We start from the raw sequence: 10,021 nt of genomic DNA, 5'->3' as shown, positions 1-10,021 counted from the left end.
TCACAAACTGATGGAGCTGAATGTGCAAGAGGTGCCACAGCAGCAGACATGTCCTGCCTCTGCAGGGCCTGGAGATGCTTCTGGCTGGGGGGAGCAGACAGTGGCACCTGCAGAGCCCTGTGCCAGGCTGCGGCAGGCAGGAGACCAGTGTCTCTGCTTGTCCCATGCCCGGGGGCTCTTGGCCAGCTGCCCCCACAATCATTAACCCAGTGAGGCCCTGGCAGCTCCAGCTGTCACTCATTTACAGGGTTGGGGCTGAAGTCCTTGGTCATGATGGCCCCACAGCTTCCCCTACACCATCAGCAGTGCTGGGAAAACAAGCTCCTCTCACTGCCCCTTGCTGCCGGGCAGGGTGGCACCAGACCTGAGGGCTGGCTCCAGCCCTGCCCTGGCCGGGGGGGCTGCATGGGGTATAGGGGAGCTGGGGGACACTACTGCCAGCAAAAGCACGGTCTGGCCTCAGTGGCGGAGGAAGGAGAGGGATGCATGTCCAGGCAATGCTCTTTATTTTCCCCAGTTTCACACCACAGACGGTACTGAGCAGCACCACGGAGACACGGGGGGACTCTAAGGCTGTGGGGCTGCAGCTGGCTGCAGCAGCGTGGGGCTGGGTAGCCATGCCCCCGTCCCTGGGTGAGCCCTGGGGCTGCCCTGGGCCACCCCTCTGCCTCTGGCAGGCAGTGGTGACAGAGTGGTGACCGAGGACACAGCCAGGAAGGACCCCAGCACGCACGGGCAAAGCAGAGGTCTCCTGGCTGCTGTCAGGGGGCTGTGTCCATTTCAGACTACTGTGTCTGGGACCTCTGGGGACATGGAGCTGCTGAGGATGGGGACCCACCGGGCACAGCCACGTCTGGCAGAGCCAGGCTCAAGGTTACCACCCAGTACAGCTGCCTGCAGAGGTGACAGGCTGGGCACATGCTGGGTACCCACACACCAGGCTGAGATGCTCAGCACCCAGGGGTGCTGCATTCCTCTGGCACCAGGCAGGTCTGCCCCAAGGGCCACGCACCAGCAGCCCAAGCCAGGCCAGGGCAGGGGACCTACAGTGATTTGCTCCTGCGGGTCGCTTCAGCAGCTGCCCACGCAGGGTCTCCCTGCAGGCAGGAGGAAAGCTTCTTTGGCACAACCTGCTGACTCTGCCTCTGCTTGGGGCAGGAACCAGGTGCCCTGCTCCACAACAGCAGTGCTATCGTGGCAGGATCAGACCCAGCCATGCTCACACAAGGCAGACAGTAACAACCTGCCCCGGACACCGGCCGGCAGGGCCATGCTCACCCTCCCTGGGAAGGGTAGACCTGCACATCAACAACGAGGGAAGCCCTGTTCCAGCAGGGTCAGGGACCAGATCCAGCCCTCAGCTCCGGACACGTGTTCCCCTGACCCTGCCAGCCCACAGCACCGGGGTTCAGAGCTGGAGCCTGCCTTGCCACCCCACTCACCCCTCTATCCTGCACACCCTTCAGCTGGAAGGGTGCTTTCCCCACCTGAACAGTCAGCAGGGCTGTGCCAGCATGGCACAGGCAGGATTTGCTGGATGGGCAGCTCTGCCACAGGCAGAGCAGGCAGAGGCACTGAGCAGGACAGTGCCAGGAATGTGTGGGCTGTTGCAAATTGCTTTGCAACAGGTGTTCAAACTACGTACAGGACTCCCTTAATGTGCACCAGGATGCGACCCCACCAAGGGGCATGGCAGCTGCTCAATCACTCACAGCGACACGACACAACAGTTCAGGACAGGAGGTGGATGAATCTGCGGTCCAGGCAGTGTCAGTGGTGCAAGGCAGGGGCTGGTCAGCCCCACGTTGAACCCCGGCGTGGCCCAGGGGTACCACGCACCGGGTGCAGACGTGCAGCAGGACTCATCGGCGCTCATGGTCAACCGGAGGCTGAGCCGGCGTGGGCTCTGCAGGCTGAGGATGGCCGCTTCCTTCAGAGCCTGGGTAAGAGGTTTGGGGCTGATCCGACTGCTTGCAGGCACTGTCATCCTGTCCAGGCAGCTGGAGAAAGTCAGGCAGGACCAGGTCCTCCTTGGAGAGCAGCCCACGCTGGTCATTGGCCCGACAACTCTGGGCACGGTTCAGCAGCTCCACCAGCCCTGGGGGAAATGCAGGTCATGCACCTGAGCCTGGCACTCACGCTCCTGTACTTATACCTCGGCTGCCCTCTCCAGCTGACGTCACCCTGAGTGTGTCCCAGGCACAGCACTTGCACCTCCCTCGTGCTCCACGCCAGCACCTATGGGACACTGCACCTATCCCCAGCAGACTAGGGGCCCTGCATCCCTCACCCGTTTTGCCCCAGCCCCTCAGGTTTCAGACACGCCAAGTCTCACCTTCCAGGTCATACGTGCGACGGTTCAGGTTTGTGGCAGCTGAAGACCGGGGCCGTGAGAAGGAGGAGGACATCTCCCACAGCGTGCCGGGCTCTGCTCCTGTTGGGCTTCCCTCCTGTCATGAGCAGCCCAGGCATCAGTGATGGGGCAAGGAGGCAGCGCTCCCTCAGACCGTGTCCCCATCGCCCTCCCACAGCCTGGCTCCTGCCTTGGCACCCACTGCCCAGCCTCGTGGCATGTGCTGGGGTCGCAGCAGGTCACACCTTCCCCAGGGACCATGGCAGCAGCCGTGGGGACATCTCTGACTGGGACGGTGGGATCTTGAGCTCACCTCGCTCCGGAGTGGGGAGGGGGCAGCTGCAGCCTCAGCACCGTCTGTCACTCGCATGTCTGCAAGGTAAGGGATGCTCAGCGCCCTGGCCCTGGCCCAGCTGGTGACAGGATGGAGCCCACCCCAGGTAGCAGCTGCCAAGGCCAGCAGAAAGCAGCCTGGCCCTGTGAGCGCTCTGTGGGGCCACATGGCTTGGGGGGGGGGGGGGGGAGCACAGCTCAGGGAGGAGGACACTCTACCTGCTGGTGTTTCCAGGACAAGCTTCTGAGCAGCCACGGTGCTGACCAGCTTCTCCAGGTCCAGGGCAGCTGGCTCGCCTGGCTGTAACGGGAAGAGCCATCTGGTGTCAGGCTTGCTGCAGCACGGCAAAGGCAGCCAGGCTGAGCTCCCTGGCCCAATCCTGCCAGGTCATGGGCTGCACAGCATGGAGCACACCCACCAGCCCCTCACAGCCCACAGTGGGGTGCCACAGCCCACCTCAAATACCGGTGACCCTCCACAAGCCCACAGGCTGCCCCCAGCATGGACTGCTGCTCCCCACCACCTGGTCACTGCCAGCAGCCCTGGGCCCGAGCCCCAAACCCAGGGACACCCACCCACCGAGCCCCAAACCCAGGCCCCACCCCACCACAGCATCCCAGATGCAGGAGAACTGGGGTCGTGCCCGCAGAGGCTGAGCCCTCACCCACCCGCCGCAGCAGCGCCAGCTCCATGCTCACGCCATACTTCCCCAGCACAGGCTGCAGCGCTTCCCGGATGCGCTTGGTTGACTTCGCTGTGATGCGGATGGTCTTATTGAGGGAGGAGATTTCCAGGCTGTGGAGGGGGAGAAGAGGCTGTCAGCAGGCAAACACGGACAGGCAGGACAAGCAGGGGCAGAGCCGGGGTGTTCAGGACTGCCTGGGGTCTTGGGTGGGTGGCCAAGCGCGATGTAGGCTAGACATTGTGGGCAACAGCATCGGTCCCAAAGCTCCCACTCACTCAAAGCTTATCCTGTTCTCCAGCTTCACCTCCTGGTCCGCCAACACAGAGCACTCCTGGTCCAGCACCAGTGCTTTCTGCAAGAGCCGAACCATCAGGAGAGAGCAGGCGGAGCGGCATGTTGTCCCAGACCAGAGACAGTCCGGCTGGCAGGAGCCCCCTCTCCCCCCTGCTGCCCTACCTGCTCGTTCCCCACCAGGTAGACCTTGATGTCGGGGAGGCTGAAGCCGCGCTTCTCGCATATCCCCGCCAGCATGTCACGGATGGAGTGGCCGGGCCGGACAGAGGCCAGCGAGGCTGTGCCATCGGGCAGGTACACGCAGCAGTACTTCATGGGCTTGGCCGGCAGCTCCGCCTCGCTGCCTCCCAGGCTCTTCCGATGGCTCTGCGGGAGAGATGCAGCAGGATGAGCCTGGCCGGTGGCAGCGTGATGCTGTGGGGCCAGTGCAGAGATGACTCACCTCCGTCCAGGGGCTGGCAGCTGTGCTGGCAGAGGACAGAAAGCCCAGGTCCAGGCTGGCCGAAGAGTTGAGTGAGCCCTGGGACTCCCGCCATAGCGTGGCACTTCCACCGCCTTCTCCCCCCTCTGGGACAGACAGGGGGATGGTGGTGGGGATGACGGGCAAACTTCAGGGGTGGGATGGTCCCTCTGCCCGACTCAGCACAGCACCTACCTGCCCAGGAGGGCTCCCGCCGCTCTCCCTTCCTGAAGGACCGGCGGGGGCTGCGGTTGGCACCACTGCCTGCCATCTCCACACCCACAGGCAGGGACTTGCCCAGCTTCAGCTTCGACTTCTGGGGCAAATGGAGAAGCATCTCAGCATGGGGACATCTGAGGCTGCCCCTTCCCTTTCCCTGGTCCCCTGGCTGCTTGTCTATCCTCAGCCTGGGGCTGGGTTTGCTCCAAGCAGCAGGGGAAGGGACACAGCACCATTTTCTCAGGCAAATGGACAGGTCCCCAGCCCCTCCTTCCCACCTTGCTCACCTTGCTGAGGTCAGGTGGGGGGCTGCTGCTGCGGGAGTGGGGCCGCAGGTCGGGCAGGGGCTGCCCCTGGCTCTCTGCCCGCAGGCAGGCCTGGTAGAGCGGGGATTTCACGAAGCGTGTGTAGCTGTCAAATTTCATCAGGTTAAAGATCTGCAAAGGGAGAGAGCGAGTGCTTAGGACCCCTGCCCACCTAGATTGCTCCGGCCACTGTCCCATGGCATGGCCCCATGGCAACAGCAGCAATGCTGGGTGATGTGTGGGGTGGTCCTGTGGACCCCATTTGCAGGTGGGGTGGAGCACAGGTGCTGCTCATACCTGGAGCTGCTGGATGCGAAACATGTCTGGGGATGGGGTGGCCAGCACATCCTCCCCAATCCAGGCCTGCTTGTCGATGTTCACGGGACTGACCGAGTGGCTGGAGAGGAACTCATCATAGATCCGCCGCGCTTCCTGGGCCAGCTGGGGGAGCAAGGGGTCAGGCTGAGACCAGGAGCCCCCTCCTCACTACCACCCTGCAGGAAGCCCCTGGCTCACCCCGTGGAGCCACTTGAGCCCTGAGGGGCCAAGTCGCCCCTGGGATCAGCTCAGTACTGGGGCTTCAGGATGGGCACTGGAGCTGGCCACCCCCACTCAGCGCCAGACTCTGGGTGCAATATGCTGGTTTCTCCACAGAGGTACAGCCTGAGGTAGGAACCGACCCCCCCAGCTGTATGGCTCTGTCCTTCCCAGTCTAGTTCTCTGCCCTTGGTCTCTTTTGTCTTCCCAGCAGCATTCTCCACCCAATGGACGCCTTGGGCTGGAAAAGCATGCTTGCTCTGTGGGGTGGGCGGTCCTGGCTGTGGCTTTTCAGATGCATATCACATCCATCTCCTTATTCCTCCCAGCAAGAGCCTTCAGCCAGCCAGCTCAGACTCCCAGAGCAGGGGTCTGCTGGGACCCTGGGACATGCATGCACGACAGCTGTCTCTACCTGTGCCCATCTCCCTCCCAGCAGCTCTGTGGCCCATGATCAGCTGCGCTGTGGCTGTGCAGTGGACAGTACCTGCTGCGTGTCGCTGGCCGGGATCTGCTGGAAGCGCTCGCATGCCTGCCAGAAGTAGACATTTTCGGCACTGAACTCCTTCTTGAGGAACTCCTGTGGGGCAGAGAGAGCTGTTGGCCTGGCTGGCGCTGCACTGTGGGACAGCTGGTTGCCAGTGGCGGATGGGAGCAGGGACCAAGGTCTGGGTGGCAGCGCTCACAGTGAAGTAGGTGACGGCCACGCGGTCCTGCAGCAGCGTCTCAAAGGATTCGGCCCAGCTGACCACAGATCCCTGTGTGGAGCCGCATGTGGCCGGTGGTCCTGGCAGGCTGTTCACACTGTGGTTGCTGCCACGGGCCCTGGAGGCATTTAACTCTGAGAGAGAAAAACAGTCAGAGGGACGCTGCCTGGGTGTCCCCCAGTGTCACTCCCTGTCACCAGCAGTGCTCTGTATCTGCAGCAAGTTCATCCACCCCATTCTGACCGGAGCTGGTGAGCCCTCAGGTAGGGAACATGAGGGGCATCACAGTGGCATCCTCGGTGGATTGAGTGTCATGATGCCACAGCTGGCACTTTCTGGCATGACAGCCCTCCCTGCCAGCACTGGCTGTCCTTCCCTCCCCAGGGTGTCACTGTGACTCCACCTGTGACTCATCTCCCAGAGGAACAAAGCTGATGAGTGGGGAAGGCACCCAGACAGGGAGGGAAAGCGGGGCGGAAGGGGACACAGGGCTCACACAGCATGGAAGGAAGCTTGGAGGATGGGTAGGCGTGCCTGAACTTACCTCCTCCATTCCTCTGGCCATGGCAAAGAACAAACTCAGTGAGAACAGGGCACAGAAAGTCTCATCCCCTCCTCCGGGGAAACCCAAGGTGACCGTGCATTCAAATGGATTCCCTCCTCTAAAAGGTGGAATTTCCCAGGGGCAACCCCAGCTTTTGAACTGGTTTGGCTGGTGAGCAGCTGGGAGCAGAGGGTCATTTGCAAGAGGAGGTAAGGGTATGGAAGTAGGGCTCTCCCATCAAAGCTGGCAGGCACAGTGGAGGCAGCAGGCAGCTGCTTTGCCAGGCTCCCCACCCTCCTCCTCCTGCCCAAAACACGGGGTAACTGCACCCACCATGTGTGCAGGTGGGAACACCAGCCACTGGCACCCTGCGCTGGAAGGATCCTGCAGCAGGGCTGAGAGAGGTGAGTGGGAACCCGAGATATTCAGTGCACAGTAAGAGACATACAGGCAGGCAGACTCCCTCAGGGAACCCAGGGCTGGCTGGTACCCAGGTTCTACCTGCCCTGGGAACCCCCTCAGGCCCCAGCACCCAAGGCTGCCAGCTGAGCAGCAGAAGGGAGGGACAGGCACAATGAGGCCGTGTGGGAGGGATGGGGGGGTACGGCAAGTCCCTGGCAGAGGGCTCAGCCTGGCATCGCGGGGGCCCAGCCATGCACCCGCCGATGTCACAGACTGTGCTCACACAGGATCTGGCTCTCTGCTGGCTCCTTGCCCCTGGCACCAGGCTGGCTGTGGGCTTCCCCCTCCCCTGGAAATGATGCCAGCCTCCCATCCCAGAGCAAAGAGCAGCCTTACCTCCATCTGACACAGCTGGGCCCTGTGGGGGTGGAGAGAAGAGAGGTGAGAGGGGCCACACGGCATCTGCCAGCCCGGTAGAGCAGTACCCGGGGAGCTGGCAGCATCAAGGCAAGCCCAGTCTGAGCCCAGGAGCAAGGGACGTGGGCTGCCAGCAAACACCGCTCTGGTGTTAGCTGCAACCAGGACCACTGCCCCATGGCAGAAGCGGAACACAGGGCTCCCAACTGTGGGCAGTGAGTAGGGCTGGGGTGTTACACGGGGTGTGCAGCTTTCCTCTCACCTCCCATGCATCTACTACCCTGTGGCCAGGCCAGCTATTGGGAAAGGGCAGATGCTATCAGATGTAACCCCGCCACTGCTTGCTGCCTGCTGCCCGGGGAGGAGAGAAGCAGCCTCCACAGCACAGGAAGAGGAGGGGAGAAGGGGAGGGAAGGAAGGACAACCACAGCCCTAGGCAGGCAAGCTGCCTGCTCCCTTCTTCCTCGGGGCCTGGGGCTACTGGAGGACAGATGCCCAAAACCAGGGACTGGGTGCTGCCAGCCCAGGGTGCAGCAGGACAAGGTGCCCTGCAGCACCTGCTGGGCTGCCCCAGATGCCAGCTGCAGGGATGTGGTACTCCAGGACCCACAGAAAGCAGTGAGATGGGCAGAGCCTTCACAGTCAAAGCCCAGCCAAGCACACCCTGCGTGGCACTGCTTCTCATTGCCTGCCTGGGGCCACACAGAAGTGGTGTCCTTGACCTGGCCAGCCAATGCCCCCACCATGCCAGCCCCACACACCCCAGAGTACTCTGCACAGCTCCAGCCTGTCCCCATCCCAGCCCCACATACCCCAGTCCCACTATCCCACCCCTGCCTGTCTCTGCTACCCCACCCCACAGGCCACTGCCATGCCCCTTACCCCAGCCCCACACATCCCAGCCCTGCCTGCCCATTACCCCAGCCCCACATACAGCTATCCTGCCAGCTCTTTGCTCTTCCCCATCCATCCCTGCTGCCCACACCCACATAGCTCTGCCCTGCCTGTGCCACTCAGCCTCACACATACCAGCACTGCTGACCCCTGTTATCCCATCCCCATATGTCACTGCTTGGCCATTACCCCAGTGCCATACATCCCCACTTATATCACTGTCTCAGCCTCATAAACCCCTGCCTGCTTGTTACCCCAGCCCCATACGTCCTTGCCTGCCTGCTACCGAGCCCCATATACTGCTGCCATCCCTAACACCCCTCTACATGTCTGCCTGCTTTGGATACCCAAGCCCCACTCTTCCCTGCCTGCCCAATACTCAGCCCCACAGCCCCTGCCTGCCTGTTATATACCCCACACCCCTCTGCCTGCCCAGGACCCAGCTGCACAGCACCCTGCCTGCCTGTAATCCAGCCCCACACCTCCTGCCTGCCTGTTATCCTCTCCACATCCCTCTGCCTGCTTGGTACCTGGCCCCATACATCCCTCTGCCTGCCCATTGCCCCCTCCACAACCCCCCGCCTGCCTGCTACCCAGCCCCACAGCCCCTGCCTGCCCAGTACCCGGCCCCACACAGCCCCTACCTGCCTGGTACCCAGCCCCATACATCCCTCTGCCTGCCTGTTATCCCTTCCACAACCCCCTGCCTGCCCAGTACCTGGCCCCACACAGCTCCTGACTGCCTGCTACACAATCCCACAGCCCCTGCCTGCCTGGTACCCAGCCCCATATATCCCTCTGCCTGCCCGTTATCCCCTCCACATCCCCTGCCTGCCCGGTACCCGGCCCCATACATCCCTCTGCCTGCCCGTTATCCCCTCCACATCCCCTGCCTGCCCGGTACCCAGCCCAAAGCCCCTGCCTGCCCGGTACCCGGCCTCGCGCCGTGCCGCCGGGCGGGGCAGCCCCGAGGGATGGAGACCGGCGCCCCGGGCCGGGACTCACCATGCGGCCGTTGTGGACCAGCAGCAGCTTGGCCTTGCCCTGCATGCCTGGCACCGCCCGGCCGAGCGCGCTACCGGCGCGGCCCGCGGCCCCGCAGCATCCCCGGCCGGCGGCGCGGCGCGGCTCTCCCGGCCCGGCCCGGCCCGGCCCGGCGCTCCCCGGCACTACCGCTTTCGGCTGCCACAGGAAGTGTCGCCATGGCAACCGAGACCGCAGCGGGGGGAGCGGAGCCGCCCTCCCGCCCCGCTGCCGCTGCCGCCACCGCCACCGGCCCCGGCACCGCCCCGCTGGGCACTGGCTCCAGCTCCGGGCCAGGAGGCGCCGCGGCCCCGCCGCACCCCGGTCCCCATCCCGGTCTTTGTCTCCATCTGCATCTGCATCCGTGACCCCATCCCCATCGGCATCCCCGTTCCCATCCGCAGCTACATCCCCCTCCGAATCCCCATCCCCATCCCCCTCCGAATCCCCAACCCCATCCCCCTCAGCGCCCATCCAGCACGGCCTGTGCCACCTCGGGGTCACCGCACCATCACCACGGCTCCCGGCAGCCCGGGCAGCCCAGAGGGGCTCCTCCTGGGCGTCACATCACCCCGGGGAGGTGGGATGCAGGGGCAGGTGGGCATCAACACCCCCAACACACCCTGCCACCAGCCTGGTGCTGCTTGCCCTAGTCACACCCGGCCGGGCGCGCAGCTGCCCCCCAGCCCTGCACCACGCAGTGGGTCTGGGGGTGCCCCAGGCGTTTGGGGGGAGCTGCCACAGATGCCGGCGGAGCCTGGCAGGGAGGAGCGGTGGACGTGCAGCTTGGAGTCACCAAACTGATGCCTAAGCAGTTTTGCCCATTTCCTAAGGTTGGGGTTCCATC

The 10,021-nt window shown here is 63.7% G+C and overlaps 1 protein-coding gene across 1 annotated transcript; it reads right to left on the bottom strand.

Annotated features, from left to right (window-relative positions):
* Nucleotides 1–489: 489 nt before the first annotated feature.
* On the bottom strand, nucleotides 490–9,352 carry RGS14 (regulator of G protein signaling 14). Its single transcript, XM_055719254.1, has 15 exons — nucleotides 9,157–9,352; nucleotides 7,237–7,258; nucleotides 5,874–6,028; nucleotides 5,675–5,767; nucleotides 4,948–5,091; nucleotides 4,633–4,782; nucleotides 4,322–4,442; nucleotides 4,109–4,233; nucleotides 3,829–4,032; nucleotides 3,648–3,724; nucleotides 3,356–3,482; nucleotides 2,906–2,987; nucleotides 2,667–2,725; nucleotides 2,336–2,450; nucleotides 490–2,098 (listed from the first exon to the last, which is right to left on the bottom strand). The coding sequence occupies exons 1-15, from the start codon at nucleotides 9,199–9,201 to the stop codon at nucleotides 1,863–1,865; spliced, it is 1,755 nt and encodes a 584-aa protein (XP_055575229.1). The 5' UTR covers nucleotides 9,202–9,352; the 3' UTR covers nucleotides 490–1,862.
* Nucleotides 9,353–10,021: the final 669 nt, after the last annotated feature.

The sequence above is a fragment of the Falco cherrug genome, chromosome 8, assembly GCF_023634085.1.
Source record: "Falco cherrug isolate bFalChe1 chromosome 8, bFalChe1.pri, whole genome shotgun sequence".
Classification (NCBI taxonomy): Eukaryota; Metazoa; Chordata; class Aves; order Falconiformes; family Falconidae; genus Falco; species Falco cherrug.
Note: the sequence above shows the minus strand (reverse complement) of the source record. Positions and strands in the feature narration are given on the sequence as shown.

Coding starts and splice junctions, on each gene's coding strand:
- RGS14 (XM_055719254.1), bottom strand. CDS start 9,201: ATGCAGGGCAAGGCCAAGCTGCTGCTGGTCCACAACGGCCGCATG. Junction 4,033..4,108: donor CTGCCAGCCCCTGGACGGAG/GTGAGTCATCTC, acceptor TCTCTCCCGCAG/AGCCATCGGAAGAGCCTGGG. Junction 3,483..3,647: donor GAGAACAGGATAAGCTTTGA/GTGAGTGGGAGC, acceptor CCCCCTCCACAG/CCTGGAAATCTCCTCCCTCA.